General features: G+C 48.4%; 1 protein-coding gene across 2 annotated transcripts in view; it reads right to left on the reverse strand.

Moving 5' to 3' along the window:
• The window catches only part of TYRO3 (TYRO3 protein tyrosine kinase), a 41642-nt gene extending 26037 nt beyond the window's left edge, over positions 1–15605 (reverse strand). Inside the window, exons 1-5 of one of the 2 annotated variants that reach the window (XM_041460028.1) lie at positions 14999–15605; positions 11537–11720; positions 9369–9469; positions 5190–5360; positions 2404–2490 (exon numbers count right to left, since the gene is read on the reverse strand). In XM_041460028.1, the coding sequence (XP_041315962.1) occupies positions 2404–2490; positions 5190–5360; positions 9369–9469; positions 11537–11720; positions 14999–15086 (631 nt within the window). In that variant the 5' untranslated portion in view covers positions 15087–15605. The remainder of the gene's footprint in view (positions 1–2403; positions 2491–5189; positions 5361–9368; positions 9470–11536; positions 11721–14998) is intronic. The other variant, XM_041460029.1, reaches the window with a different exon arrangement.
• Positions 15606–16629: the final 1024 nt, after the last annotated feature.

Below are 16629 nucleotides of genomic sequence, written 5' to 3' on the forward strand. Positions count from 1 at the left end.
ATTGCTGAAACACTGTCCATAACTCAAGTTTTTGCAGACACACCTGTAACTTCTGGGTTTAGCAACGTGTACTTTTCAACACAGGATGGCAGGCTCAAAGGAGGTATGTGCTGTGCCACCAGTGAGAATAACCAACTGCTAACATACCCCTGTGTGAAGGAGACAGTGCCTGAGGAGGGCTGGCTTGCTAGCACCTTCCCCTAACTCTGCAAGCAAGGGCCAGATGCATTGTCCCATCATCTCTTGGGAAAAAACTGTGGGCGGCTGTTTCCTGTTGTGCTCTGAAACACGGGATACAACCCTAAAAGTGTTAGCTGCACACATAAAGGAGAGAAAGCCTGTCAGAAAACAGGACCTTGAGTGTTAACATAAGAGAGTTAGCTTCCTCTGTGCTTAGAGAGTGGCTGAACAATGGGGCTTTGTAATGGCTGGGGACTGTGGGCTACAATAACAGTAATTTTCTGCTTGGAGTACACCCAGCACATTGTGGGCACTACAGAGAATAGATAATGAACAACAACAGCAGCAAATAGGAAGAAATGTTAACAGTTTGTCAACGTCCTAGCAAAAATATTTGCCTCTGGAAACACAGAAGAAACCAATTGTTTAATAAATTGTAGAAAGATTTAAGAGTCCTCACAAGCAGATGGGTTTGTATAAGAGAGGAAGGCCCTGAATATGCATGCAAAGACAACTACTTCCAGAAGTAACTTCATTGAATTCTGCATGTTCATAGGATCAAGAACTAAATAAACATTATCTGGGCCTGCCCTACTTCTGCTGTGAAGGAGCTTTGTTTTAATTTTAACAGGGCTACACTAGATCTTCGAAGTTTTTCTATTTAGAAAAGCCTCATCACTTAGGTAAATTTATAACTACTTCTTTAGACATATCTTTGAGATACTACAGACGTAACTTTTATGACTACAGACATAACTTTTATGACCACTGGACTTGCTATTCAAAACCTGAATTTTTGTCTCTGGGACATGCCACACACTGGTGCAATGTTAGCTGAGTGACTTAAGCTTGCTCCTTCTCAGATCTAGAACGCATGTGCGTGACCCAAGTGTGTGATGGAAATATGTCCCTCCTAAATAGGCTCTGCGGATTAATTAGCTGATGATCCCTGAAGAACACTTTTCAGCTAAACATAATTGCTAGGAAATTAGAGAATTCTGAGGTCTTTACCCCTTCATCTTATTAATGGTTAAAAAAATAATAATCTGTATTAACATTAAAAACTTCAAAAGCTTTTTTTATGCTAAATGTTTTTTCAAATTATGGCTTGACATAAATAAAAGATTTTTTAAAGTGTAATAGCTTTGTGAACTAAATTCTATCCCAGGATAAAATATCCATAGAAGATATATTCTACAATAACTAACTGCACTGTGCAGACAAGCCTTTAAGGCAACAACTCCAAATGGTTTTAAATTAAGTTATAAATCTTACTAGTGCAACATACTGCATTCTTGGCATAGCAGTAAACCACAATGTCCTGAACAAAAACACACTCCAAGAGCAGTAGGTTACAGCTGGATTTCAATCTGCCCTTTAATGAACAAGAGCTACTACAACTACAGTACATAAAGGATTGCTTGTATTTGTGCTGAGCAATAAGCTACCACTTGGAACATATTATTTTTGTGCCATGCCTCTCCTGGAACTGATGATCACGTAATTAAAAGTGCTTTAAAGCATGACTAAAAATTCAAATGCAGAAGCATCTCAACATGAAGAAGAGGGGAAGAGCTGATTGCTCTGATTATCCCTGTTTCAGTTACTTGGAGGAACAGAGGAAATGTCACATCAGCCTGGAGACTTCCAAATGGCAACTGATCACGCACAGGCTAGGAATTATTTGTTTTCAATGAGCTTTTAAAGAGCAAATAATTTAAAAAATAAAATTCATAAACCCAGTGTGGATAAGCAGACCTTACTGGCCACTGGTGATCACCTTCCTTGACTTTTTTCAGCATCTAATGTGATGCTAATAAAAGCAAGCACAAGTAATGGCCTCTTTAGCTCTAACAAGACCCATCTATTCCCAAGAGGGAAAGACTTCCCTGCTACAAATTTATATCAGCTTCATCTCTCACAAACAACTTAATAGCCCCAGCTCTCTCCTTTTCAAGGAAAGGCTGTCATTTGACATCACATTTCCACTCCTGAATCAGATGTGGATTGATTATTTTCAACAGCCTGGGATACGGCCCTGCATAGGAAGTGGGAAGTGCTGTTGGAACACAAAGCATTGTTTTGACTGCTGAGAGCTCCAGCCGGTGCTGGCAGCCTTGAGGCAACTCCTTGCATTAAGGAGCTCTACTTTCCCTCCCCAGAGAGCAATCCAAGGCCCTTGCCCAGTCTCTGGAGCCCAGTCTCTGGCACCCAGTCTCTCACCTTTAATTTGAACAGTGGCAGTCCGAGATGAAGACAATCCCTTTACGTTGTGAGCTTCGCAGGAGAAAACTGTGCTTTGATTAATACCTGGAGATCAGCCAAGAAAAGGAAAGGAAACACAAATAGCTGCATAATCCATCTTCAACCTTCAGCAGAATTTCAGTTATTTGTAACATCCAGCTCAAGTAGTACAGGCACTTGGAGGGGTGAGCTGGGTGCCAATCAAAGGCATGCAGATTTCAATGTAACTAATCTGCTAAGCACATTTTTAATTGGGGGGGGGGGGGGGGGGGGGGGGCAAAGTGTGGCAAAGCAGAAAAGCTTTCGTGGAAGTGTCTGAAAGCACTGGAAAGGAAGATTCTGTCAGGACAGCAGCTCATAGTGCTCAGGTAGTAGATGTCTGCTTCTCAGATTCTGGTGAGCCTCTTTGGAGCGAGGATTGTGCTGGACTGTGAGCTCACACAAAGCCCAGTGCTTTGGGCCTCAGCCTACACCTGAGCAACATTCATCCTCCCAGTGGGCTATAAGCCCAGGAAAACTTTTAGTCAGATGCTGCCTATTTCTAGTCAATGCTCACCTGTCCCTCACTTTGCATCAGACTTCTGAAGACACACAAAGGAAGTGGAGGTTAAATGCTACTGCAGCTGCACTGAAACACATTCCAGGGGTATTACAAGTTAGAATGTCTTCTGTGAGCATCCATCCATCCTATGGCATCATGGCATGATGTCTGTCTCTCCCAGGACACACACAGATATTGTAAATGAATTGGAATTGAGATAGATTTGCAAGGCTGCCTGGAGAACTGTGTCCAGCAACTATTGTAACGGGGCTTGGCCCTCAGTTGCCTTAAAAGACTCTATCTGAGAAAAGTTAAAGATTGGCTCACTGTGGGCATAGACTTTATGAAGGAAAAACATCTCAGAGCTGCACAGAGCAGCTTGCACAGTCTCTGACCTTTGACTCATCTCCCAAGCCTAACAGCATTGCAAAGAAGGTGAAATGGGAGAGAGGAGGCAGTGCAATTCTCATCCCTGTGAACCAGAGGAACGTGCTGCCAACAGGCTGAAGGCCAGGCAGCACAGCAGAGCAGCACCTGATGTGGTAGGCCTGTCCCAAGACAGAACCTAACACAGCCCTGCCCTGAGGAAAATACAAAATACACCACAAACCAGGAACTGCGTGTTCCCTAGCACCATGCCAGCACTGCTTTCCAAACACAACATTGCTGAACCTTCTAAATGCTTGCTTTCTAGCCACGTATTTTGTTACTATTTTCTTCAGTGTGATACTTTCCTCAGCTAGCAATGCTTGCTTTCTTACCAATTGCCTCTTTTGACATGCTCTGGTAATCCAACCATGCAGGTTGTGTCCTGCTAATGTTTTAAGTTGCAAAGACAAGATATGTCCAAGGGACACCCCAAAGCGCACTGAAAGAGGGTGGGCCCAAGGAGCATCCCAAAGAACACTGGAAGCAAATAAAGGTGCTGAAGACACTTAATAAATAAAATAGCAATTCATTTGGAGAATCACTAGGAGCAGACGTCTTTTTCAGGCTTCCAAGCCACTGCCCCTCAACAACAGATATTTTGTGAGGCACTGTGGGATGAGTTAGTGGAGGAGGGGTGACATTTTTTTATTGTCTTTCTCTTCTTGACTATCCATCTTTTCAGTTTCCATTTCAACAGGCAGATTATATCATAAGGGAGCAGTTTTCATTTCCAACTTAGAACAGCATTGGCGGCTACGTAAGAGCGGGAGCAGATGATTAAAACCATTTCAAATCACGAATCATGTTTTGATTTTTGAATAAAAAAGGTTCTATGAAAAGCCTGAATAAGACTGGACAGCTCAAAGGATGGCCAAAGACATACAAAAACTCACCCTGGGTGTAGCTGTATTAACACTGATAAAGAGGCCCTAGAGACAACTGTTAGTTGTAAAACCTTTTCTTTCTAAATAACCAGTTAAACTTTGGGTCAGGGGTGTTGAGAATACCAAAACAGCAGCAAAGAGAAAACATAACACAAGGCTGTTGGACAACTAACTACAATGAAGTTACTTTTAAGAGGTAACTGCAAGAATAGCTGCAGTCAGTTCTAGGTAGAGAAACATCGCACTTTTCTGAAAGTGGTCTGAAGAGAGGCCCTAACACCTCCTGGCTCCTGAGTTTTTCTGCTGACTCTGCTGGGGAAAGCCCTGCTCTGGGGCAAACCTCGGTCTTGAAGGGCATCAACCAGCCCATTTCAGCACTGATACAATCACTCTTGAAGTATCAAACAATTACATGAGGCAGTCAGATTTCAATGATAAGAGCACCCAGCAAGCCTGCAAGAACAGAGATGGGGGTGGGTAAGAGAGGGGAAAGCAGTGTGTGACAGGGCTGTGCACAGAGGGAGGGGATGGCATCTGTTACGTGTGAATGCTTGGAGAGTTCCAAGAGAAATGGCACCAACAGAGTCACTTCATATAACCATGAACACCCTCCACGAGGTGGAACAAGAGGCACCCAATGCATCATCTGTTCAACAGCACCTTCAACAAGAGTGCCAGGCACACCCAAACTCTGTAAGAGCCTGTGTGCCTCAAGCCAGCAGAAAACACACCGGGCAACCACCACCCCTCGAGATGATTTTTGTACGTGATCGTGACCACTCAACCTTTAATGCAGAGTTAAACACCATTCCCACACTACGTGGCTACCCAACATACAGGGCATGATCAGAAGAGAGCTCTTCTCCTCTTCTGATGCTCCAAGTGATCCCCTGCAGTGGCAGCAGCCTTACCTGACACATTTAAGATGGAGGGAGAGACATCTGGAAGCCCCACTCTAGAGTCTCCCATCCACCAGACAATTGTCACTGGTTCAGGGGGACCAACAGCAGCACAGGCCATATGAAATGGAGCATTAGGGGACACGGACACATCCTCAGGTTCCACAGTAAAGTAGGGCACACCTGGAAAAGCAACAGACAAGTGACAATAACTGGAGCAACTCCCTGTTGTTTATTTCCATTAACACTGGACATCCATCTGTCCTGCTGCTAGGCTGAATCCGACGCCCTCCAATCCCTTCACAAAAACCAAGGGTCAGATATGCTTCATCACCTCAGGGCATGACACCTAAGTGCTACTACTGGAAGTCAGAGAGAAAGAGTGCTTGCTTCCCACAATGCCTTTGAAAAACCACTTTCAATTCCAAGACTCCCCTATGAAATGGCTTTTAGTGGTAGTATTTTCTCAATTTTTCAGCTGGAGAGATTGAAGTTTAAAGCGGCAACAGTCAATAACTTTAGTGGTGGCAGACACCACTTTAAAAGACAGCTAATCCAGCTACAGATACTTCTTGCCATGCATTAAAAACTGAAGCTTGAGAAAGTGTTGAACTACCGGCTTTAACAAACCCATGAATGAGGAAAGAATCCCCGTGGTGAGAGACCGGGAGCATTTACAATGCTCTCTCTGCAGCCTAATTGAATGGAGATGCCTTCCAGCACACTCTGACACCACGACTACTGGGCTGCCTCGGAGTCAGGGGTAATTTGTTTCAGAGCTGAAGGCTATCCACGGACACAGCTCTCTCAGTAATTATCTGCTCCCCACCATGGAAAGACTCCTGGTTGGTACAACAGGTATCAGATTAGGCCCACGGGGAGCAGAACGCAGTTGCAATGCTGCAAAGCTACCTCAGGTCATCTCTAAGTGGCAATAGCTGACTGTAATTCCACACATCAAGAGATGTGGTTCCTCTCATGGGCAATGCCAAAACTCTAGTGGTTTCAGTGCTCCAAACCAGCAGCACAAATTTCACCAGCCATCAGCAGCAGTGCTGGCCATGCAGGACAGCCAGTATGTGATTCTGGTGATTGGTGGAAGAGCTGAAGGCCCAGAGAAATGTTCAGATCCCTTCTATACAGAAATCTTTGTGTCTCAAACACTGCTGCTACCAACAGCACTTACTCCAACCAAAATCAGGAATTCTCAGCTGGAAAAAGCATGTTCTGGAAGCTGCTGATCTGTTTCCTCAAAGAAACAAAGGAACTGACAATATTGTGCACTCACATGCTGAAACTATTCTGTCTGTCCCTGGCCAGAGATGACAGGCCCAAGCACTTCCATCAGCAGGCAATTAATACAGGTGCCTAAATAGGGATTTAGAAGACTAACACTTGACTTTCCCCAAAGCTACAGCCAAAAGTGCTTTCCTCAGTCTTTTGCTGACTGTCCAGTCACGGTTCGCATCTTTCAGGTAGCAGCTCCTTTGTGCCTTCCTTGCCTCCTTCCCTTAGTGTAGTAAGTAAATGAACAGATTAAAACAGGTCTAAACCCAAGTCTCTTGAGGAATTACAGTGCCTATCTGTGCAAAGGCTAATGTTCAGGACAGGTATATCCATTATCATGGCATACTGCTTGTTTTTGCTGACATATTCTACTTCATTTTTTTATTGCATTCATACATAAGCAATAAAAATGAGTAAGCTTTTGAGATACCAGCTGCAACACCTCTGCCTGCTTTGTCCTCCAAGGAAGATTAGAAGGAAAAATAATCACTGTTTCTCTACCTGTGAGCAGGATCCCTGCCTCCTGTCCATTTGTCATGACACCCAAGGTAAACTTTCAGGATGATCCTGCCCAGCTTGGCAGGTTTTCTCACTTTGGTAGCAGCTAAACAGAGCAGACAAGACCACAATTAAAAACTTTCATAGTGGAGGGAGTGCAGCTGACTCATCCAGCTGAGGAACTCGCACTGCCCCCGTCCGTATGTTACCTGGACAGCTCGCTGCCTGTGACACATTTAGCCTCCCAGTTCCTGGTACAAGAGGTGAATGTCAGCACATCCCTTTCACAGAAGCCCCATGGAGGCACTGAGCAGCCAGCAGCCACGAAATCAGCAGAAAAACAAGGAAATGATCCCACCAATTCCCCTCTTCCAAGCCAGCATCCAGCATTTAGGGCTGATTTTTGTGTACAGCTCAGTTTTGAGACAGTGTTGGTTCAGGGGAATGTGTCCACACGGGTGTGGCTTGGTCTCCGACTGTAGCCACAATGGGGGCTGGCAGCCCCAGGAACAGCCACATAGTCAGAGGTGTAATTTCAGACAGAAAGTTCTGTAAGAAACACAATCCGTTTTTTAACACTCCACAGTGTGCCTCAGATCACCTCTCCAGCCATCAAACACTATCATGTTCTCAGTAAGGCCAGAGACTCGTTTCTAAACCAGGAAACAGGTTCAAAACAATTTTGGTTTTGTAAATTCTGAGAAGTCTTTAATAAGATCAAACATTTTTATTACAAAGACAGTTCAAATACCATTGCTAGAAAATCTGGCAGATACAGACTACCTAAGCAGATATTACACAGCATAGAAATCCAGTCAAGCTCACTTAAAGTTAGGTCACCAATAGTCCACATTTGTTTGTGTCCCACACTGAAGCATGTCAGCACTGAAGGCTGCAAACCACCAGAGTAAAGATCCTCTCTCAGTCAGAGGACAGCTGTTATCGACAGAGCAACCACTGCCACACAAAGCTGGCACCCCAGGAAGAAACACACAGAGATAACAGCAAAGGTGGGTCTGACATCCCAGGTGCTTTCTTATGCTAAGAGCTGACACATTTTTTAACTCCACCCCTTATCACTACTTGTTACTTTTTAATTATATCCACCAACTCCCTTTACACATGCCCAGGTCAAGTTTAACTACCTTCTGCCGTACTTGTTTTTCTCATAAAGGCAACTGGTTGCATTTTTTTCACTTCTGCTGTAAGCTTTGGCCTTCGTTCTCAACACACTCCACCTTAGCTAACTGCAGCTGGTTTTTTGTGACTTTGATACTTTTTGCCTGTGCAGTCCAGATGGGCAGCATTTATTTCAGACAGCTTGGCACTGAGCTACCCAATCACTCCTAATGCACCCACCACACAAATGCAGCCACCTCTGGAGCAGACCGTGGTAATTGGATAGAAATAAAAACTCCGCACGAGAGAGTGTTTTAAGCTGTAAACAATGTTCTCCAGATGAAACTACACCTGAAAACTTAGGTGGACAAAAGCCTGGGATTATGGATTATGGAAGGCAGAATGTGTTACTCTTCTTGTGAGAGCTGCTATGAATGTTCCCATGCTCTGAGTGAGTGAGACCTTTGCTGTAAAATACCCAGAACACATCACCTCCCACAACACCCTCCCTGCTCCCCCCTGTCTAGGGCTGTCAATTCAGCTCTGCCCCAAAATGTTACCAAATACATACAAAAAACTACTTCTTGCTGCAAATGCATTGCTCTTGTCAATTTCTTCACCAAATACTAAGCCATCCTACGACTACTGGCTTGTAACAGAGGATCTAACAGAACCATGGCTCAAGGGAAATGAAACTAGAGAAAGTAAGAAGCCACCAATCCCCACTGCCTTGGGTGATTTTTAGCAGCCATGTAGAAGCCATTCTTATCAGACAACCCCAGACAGAAAAGTGCCACATGGAGCAGCCACAGCTATGAAGTGCCGATGTACAGCACTCCTCACAGAACTCACAACTGCGTTAAAACTGTACCTTGCCCACAAAGACTTGTTTGGCTGACACACAGAAGCAGACTGTGACCCAGCTTAGAGAAGTGGGTTGGACCAGATGAACCCCATGGATCCCTCTCAACCTGAACTATTCACCATTCTGTGAATTATTTAGAGATGACCACAACAATGGATTTAAAAGCTGGAAAGAAATGTGCTTGCACAAAAAGATCTTGTTTCCTAACATGCCAAAATAAAACCAGAAGGCAATGAACGGACCGCTCTGCTCATTGAAGCAGTTCTCCTAGTTCTTCTGCTCTGTAGGATTTCCCTGCAGTCAGCAGCAATGGTTCAGAGCCAAGAAGCCTGTCACTGGAGCAATCTGCTCTCACCACTTCGACCTAGAGCATACTGGTGGGTCAGCCGTGAAAGGAAACCAGCACTACTACTCCTCCTTACCTTCCACTATGAGCCACACTTGTTGTGATTCTTCCTTCTTCCCCCCGTTCTCAACCTGGCACCAGTACTTCCCAGAATCTGTCCGCTCGACGGATTTCAAGCTGAAAAAAGTCAAAAGCCATATCGATATTTTATGTGGATAAAGCATGTTTTTGCCCCAAAGGACCCTCCAGTGTTTGGCAAACCAGATGCATGGAAAACACCCACTGAGACACAGCCAGCTCTGGGGAGGAGATCAACAGCCAGCCAGCACAAAGCACATGGCAAAACAGCAGAGATGGGAGGCTCCTCTCTAAAGTGGGTGGAGAAAGTCCTTGCAGAGCAGACAGTCTTCCTCCAAAACATCCTTGCAGAAAATCAGTCATCTGTGTCCGCTGAGGATAGGAAGGGGTCATCTCCATCCTGAATCATGACTCTAGCTAGCCTTCAAGCGTGACAGCTTGGCCTAGAACATCTGACCTAGCAGGAAACTCCACACTGCAAACCTCCAGCGAGCTTGACTGCTTTGCCTCAGGCGACAGGACTGGCAACAGCCTCATACAGGAAGAGATGGGTCAGAAAAGGGTCCCCCTTGCCTCAGCTGTGCTCAGCACTATTCTGATCCCAAGAGCGGCTCACGCTGCAAAACTCCTTGGGCCTCCCAGTTTGCGATTTCAAGGGGTTATGCTGGTGCATGGTGAGCAAGGGCAGAATTTGGTACCAAAGCAACGAGGTCTCAGCCACCAAAGGCACCAGTGCCTCGGAGAGCCCGTCAGGGCAGCAGTGCTGCCTGCTCCCCGCAGGCCGTGCAGCCGTGCGTCCGCTGCCATGCAGGGATCCTGCGCAGAGCTGATGCCCACCTTTCTAAGGCTAGCAGTCCTCCTCGGAGAAGGGGAAGGATGTCTCAGGAAGGAAGACAGAAAGGGGAGAGTGTTTGCTGAAATGCACAAAATGGACCCCCTACAGCCCAGTTTTCAGAGCTGGACCTTCAAATGGCATCAGCTGTCCTGCCCGTGTTCTGAAACACAGTGATCACATCAGAGAGTCACACGGGGGTGGTAGAAATTATCTCTTTAGGAGAAGAAAGGAAAAAGGAGAGAGAGATTCAGATACAGCCAGATTTAGCACCCTAACTTATCTCTGGTGCTGCAGAGAGAGTTCTCAGCAGAGTAAAACAAGAGGCAAGAAAAGAGGTCAGAATGATATTGTGAAGGACAGAGTTAACTAGTGGAACTGGGGGGAAGTAAACAGTATAGTTTCAAGACAAACTGTTTCCACAACAAAATGTTATGCAATAGTTTTACTGTGCACAGATGTTTTTTTCCTACCAAAATGTTTCTTACAGACAAGCTTTAACAAAAAGACTTTTAGTTGGTGGAATTGGAGACCCTGTGCAGTGTCAATCCAAGAAATGTAACAGGAGATGAAGCCAGAGCTCAGGGAAGAGTAATTCTCAGTCAGTCAACAGTTTTGAGCTCTCATGGCGTTGGTATGTTCACCTGTACAAGCTCTTTTAATGCATAAAAAAGACAGAGCAGAACCTTGGGTCTTGTTTATCTCAGTACTTCCAGAACTAGATGACATCCCTCTTCTGCTGAAATAAAAGTGCAGAGATCTGTTTTGCACAAGAGTTTCATGCCTCTGAATGGATCAGGATTGATATCACGTAGTGTAAATGTAATAGGAATAAATTAGGATTCATTGTAAAATGAATCAGGGATGGTTCAGAGGACAAACACTCCTCCCCAAAGAAAGGAAGGGTATGCAGTCCTGGAAGTATCATTTCAACCAACAATCTGCCCTTTAGGTAGATTGACAGCTCAAGAGAGAGAGAGTAAGAGAACAGGATGAGTACAAGAGAGAAAACCTATTTATACTGCAGCATGGCAGAACAAGATGAACAAACAAAGCAAGACCATCCTTTCACCTTGAAGTCACGTCTCAAGCATCACAAGCATTAGCAAAGCACCTGTCCCCACAGTAGTCAGAAAACCAATATGGTTCTAGTGGATAAAATCTCAGCGCTCAGTGGCTTCAGTTCTGCTCTCAGTTATGCCCTTGCCACACAGTGAACTGCAGACCTAAGGACTCTGCCCCACTGAGGGCACTGCAGTTGCAGAGATATAGCTGACAGCAGAAAACTGTGCAATAGTTTCCATGTTATTCTTCTTTCTCTGCATCTGTTGTACCTGAGAAAGCCGATCCAGTGTTCTTCATCTACTGGAATGTACACCTGGTCTACGCTTTGCACCACTGCTCCGTCCTTGATCCACAACATCTCGGGATCTTCCATTCCCTCGAGGCTGCAATTTAGTTTCACGGGTTGACCCTGGGACACCTTTAATTTGATTGGAGGTCCTGTAAATTTCATACCTAAAAAAAAAATACTACTCCGCCCCACCCCCAGAAGAAGGGGGGTTGGAGTACAGCAAATTACTCTAGGTTGGTGGTCTGGAATTACATACCCTACCAGCACACGCTGCAGAGGAGTGTGTTAGTCTCAGCACTGCTCTACTATGTCTGCTAAGCAAATGCAAGCACTGAAAGCACAATTTCTGGAGAAAAGTGGTGGTTCAGTGTGTACATGGGGATTTTTTCAACTTGTGTAACAGCAGGGTGATGTTCTGCAGAGCAGTGCCCAAGCAGAGACGCACAGAAACGCCGGGCGCTTCGCCGTGTCAGTGATCCAGCAGTGCTAACTGCATCTGTTCAACACGCTACCACACCTCCCTCTTTTCCCCAGGCCTGGATCCAAGCTGTGGTGTTCTTGTGCTGCTGAGAAAACATCGTGCTTGCTCCACTGTATGCATTTGCAAAGAGCGTGGATATGAGAAAGAATCAATTATGTTTTGTTATTCAGCATACACTGTTCTCCTGCCTTACAGAGAGCTTCTCTACAATTTGCAAAACCCATGAAAGCAAAGCCTATTCCACAGCATACCTCACTGAGGAGCAGAACTGGTAGAGAACAGATATTTCTGTTGCGTGATGTGGGCGTGTGCTGAACGAACTGCCTGGAGGACCCTCCAGTCCAGCCAAAGGACCACACTGTACCCAGAGCTACACCACTGCCATCCCAAAGCAGCAGGGCCAGAGCTGGTGAAGCTGCTCAGGTTTACATGGACACAGAAGCGATCAGAATTTGGCCCGGAGCACTGTTACGTGTGTGGGTGGACGGGGAGTGTTTCCCTCAAGCAGAAACGAATGTATGGAATTTGCTGCCATGAGAAGACACGGAAGCCAACTATCTAAGCACATTTAAGAAAGACAGGCATATAAAGGAGGAATGAGAAGATCAAAGGAGACCGTGGGAAAGCAGGAAGGTAGAAAATAAATGTAAAGTTAGTTTTGTTAGGGAGAGTGGCTATTTCCTATGCAGTGGCACAGGACTGACAGACCAGAACAGGTCTAGCCTAGTCCAGTATTATGCCCTGGCAGTGGACTCCACATCCTTCAGAAAAAAATTACTCCATCACTCTTGCCTGGCCACGTATCACAGTACATTACAACTTCACCCAGTTCACTGGTTGGTCAGCTTCTCACAGGATGCCTTGCTACCCACAGAGACAGTCAGAAAGTGCTGCTTAGTGAGCAGCTCTGTTGCTCTCAAACTCTGTTAGAGCCTTACCGGCAACCCAACACAGATTTCGGATCTGCCACTTCCCTTCTTGCTAAAATGCCACCCTCCCACAGCCATGAGGGCACCACCTCACAGGGCAGAGGAGCAGCAGAGGAACTCACAGCATGGTTGTTACAGCTGGGAGAAGGGGAGCCAGCACTGTGGGACCAGCCAGCGCCCTGCCACCAGCAGCCTGTACCCAGATGAGTACCAGTAGTCTAGGAGAAAACCCAGAACACAGGCAGAAGGTCTTTATTCCTTTCCTTAATGAGATTCCCCAGCTGGTTTCCCGACACTCAGTCTTTTGCCTTTCTGTCTGCTGTTACTCATTTAACAAATCCACGGAGAGCACTGGAAATGGGCAAGCTGATCACTTGAGTTTAGTTGCTACAGCTTATTTGCTGGGCTAAGGATTTGATCACCTTGGGTGAGGATGATCTAACCTCGCATTACTTAACTCAGACGTGACACAAACTACACGTCCCAGTGCATGCCAGAAAGCATCCTCCCTTTCACCACTCACAGCACTGGAATACAACATGAAAGCTCCATAGCAGCTCTCTCTGTGTTACAGAAAACTGATATAGCCAGGCTGCTACACACGCACAAACTGAGAGACATTTTCATTGCAGGTGCCTTCATGGAAAATCAAACTACTCAGCATCCTTCAGACAGCCCTGCTGAAAGAGTTAGCCATAAATTAAACCAGGAAATATTGTTAGAGATCCTACATGGTTTTCAGTTAGCAGAGGAATCAATGATGTAGGAAACTAACATACAGTACAAGTGTCCAGTCAGAGTTGTCCATATTGTCCAAGTATAATCCCTCCATCATTTCAACCGAAATGAAGAATTACAGATCAGTATTTTTAATAACTTCACAGGTCAATAATGCAGTTTTGGCTGCAGCATCTCTTCCTGCAGGTATCAGGAAGAATCACATAGGAGGCAAATAGGAATTTTAATTTCCACCTATTCCTCGTTTTACTCTCCCACTCACTATTTCTCATCTGACAATATTCTTGATTCAACTGTGCAAGAAGTAATTTCATCCAAATAGGTTCCCCCAAGCCTACCTGTAAGAGCTGCAGATTGTGAAATGAATAGATAGGAAATATTTTAAATGTCTTATCAAGCAATTGTCTGAATTGACAGCAAGTGAACACACTAGCTGTCAAAATACATGACACATCTGTTTGTTTGTTTTTTAAACTTGCTACTTCTGAATATTTTAATTCCTAGGAACAGAATATGTTTTTTGTGATGTTGGGAGTGGAGAGAGAGGAAGACGTCTGCTCATGCATGCCAGGGTAAAGGTTTTTTGCTCCTCAGATTCCTTAGGACGCTGATCTAGCGATCCAGCCTGTGCCACAGCCTCCCCAGCCCGTGTCACTGCACGGCTGCACACGCGGCGCGGAGCCCAAACTCCCGCTCAACTCGGCAGGAGGCTGGCCGGGGCGCCGAGACGCTCCAGCACGCTGCCTTTCCCTGCCGACCGGGGGGTGAAACTTCGGAAAATGAGTTCATGAGGAAAAAAAAAACAACAAAAGCCACTCAGGAATGCGTTAGCGCCCGGCTTTCCTCGGCGCCGGCCCGCGCTAGGCACATAGCAGTGCAATGCCTCCGCCAGCACCGGGAGGATTACTCGCTACTCTACTCGCAGCAGGCGAGGCTCGCACAGCCCGGGCTCCCCGCCGGCTCCCGAGCGCCACGTCGCTGGCCCCACAAACGCGGCGGAGACGCCCGTGCCCGGCCGGGAGGGGCAAAATGCGCCGGGCCCGACCCCACCTGTGGCTGCCCGAGGCCCCGCGGCCGCCGCACCGGGCGGACCAGGCGCCCCGGCGCCGCGCCCGGCCGCTCCTGCCCGGCGACCCTCAGCGGGCTGCCGACACTCGTAGAGCTGGCGGAGCGGGAGCTGCCGGCGGGGAGACTCGGCCCGGCGGCCGGAGCCGTGCCCCGCAGCCCCTCCCCGCGGCACCCGGGGTCTCGGGGGGCAGTGCCCCGCCGCCACCGGGCTGTCAGCCCCGCTCACCTGCCACGGCAGCGACGTCCCGGAGTGCCGCAGCCCAGAGTCCCAGCACGAGGAGCCGCGAGATCGCCATGCTCCGCTTCAGCTCCATCTCTCCCGCACCACCATCCTCCCCCCTGTTCCCGGCGCCGCGGGGGGCTCCCACCGCCCGTGCAGGCGGCGGCGGCGGCGACAGCGGCTGGGGCAGCCCCGCGTCGCCGCCCGATACCGGGCTCGCCCGGGAGGCTACGGGGACGCTCAAACTTCTGGCTCCGGCCGGGGCGAGCCTCGGGAGAACCTGCTGCGGGGCGACGGCGCGGATCGGTGGGGTCGAGTCGGGTCGGGTCCGCTCCGGTCCGGTCGCCGCCGCCGGGCGATCTCCCCCTGCCGGCTTGGCCGCCGCGTCGCCACTCTGCGGGTCGCTCCGTCCGTCCGTCCGTCCGTCCCTGCCCAGCCGCCGCCGCCTCCTTCAGGAAATGGCGCTCTCGGGCGGTCACCGTGCGCTGTGCTCCCCCTCTGACATCACATCATGAATATGCATGAGCCTGGCGCCCACCGCCCCCGAAGCGGCGAATCACCGCGCCCGCCGCCCCCGCTCCGCCGCCCCGGGACGGGACCGGGGCTCCGAGCCCCCGGGAGGGCGGGACGGGACGGGGCGGGGCGGGGCGGGAGCGGCTGAGGGCGAGGAGGTGTGTGGAGGCGGCGCCCCCCGAGGGCTGCTCCGCCGAGCGGCCTGGTTTGCCGAGCGCCGGGAGCGGGTGACCCACATCCGCGGGAGCTGCCGGGACACCGGTCATCCCCCATCCCACATGTGGCCCCTCTGGAGCCCCAGGGCACCATCCAGCCCCCCAGGGAGGAGGGCTTGGGGCCACCACCGGGACTCAGCCCCGCCAAGCCGAGGCTCTGCCGGGATGAGCAGAGCCCCGCCTCATGCACACAGCACCCCCAGCCCCATCTCCCTCGGCCGGCCCTCTCCAGCTCCTTGCTTCGGCCGCACTCTGCTCACCGTTCGGCCCCTCGCTCCGGGCATGTCGGTCACCCCATCCCGGCAGCTGAGCTGTGCAGGAGCACCGGCAAGGTGAAGGGATCCACCCGTGCCCTTCAAGCAGGATCGGCTCGGCCTTGACCATTTTTCCACTAGCAGAAAAGTAGGGAGAGAGCTTAGGAGGCAGATCTCTGCTGCCACAGGGTTAGTAGAACGGCGTGGAAAAAAGTCACTTACAAACAGGTTTTTTAAAAATCTGGCGCTGCCTTTTCGTAGGAGTTACGGTGAGAATCTGGGTTGAAAGGCGCCATAAGGAGCGATATCGTTACAACACGGTGCAGCTCTTAGCTCTGCCACAGCCATCAGCGTGCAGCACTTGCCCAGCAGCTCCTGCAACGCTGGAAACCTGGCTAAACGGAGAAGTGCAGGGAAACTGCATTATCCCCAGGAGGGGAAGGAGAAACTGAGGCACAACTAGCTAATATAATTCCATTCCACACTCTAATCTTCACTCTCCCCCCCCCCCCCCCCCCCCCCCCAAGTAATTTGCATTTCTGATAGGAATTCCTAGGGGACTGGAGCAATGCCAAGAAGATTTCATTACTGCAATGGAAATGTCACTCCCTGCCCAGCCTCCTGCTACAATGAGGTAGCTGGGAGGAGACACTGA

Source organism: Pyrgilauda ruficollis, unplaced genomic scaffold (assembly GCF_017590135.1).
Source record: "Pyrgilauda ruficollis isolate IOZ18807 unplaced genomic scaffold, ASM1759013v1 scaffold14, whole genome shotgun sequence".
NCBI classification, from domain to species: Eukaryota; Metazoa; Chordata; class Aves; order Passeriformes; family Passeridae; genus Pyrgilauda; species Pyrgilauda ruficollis.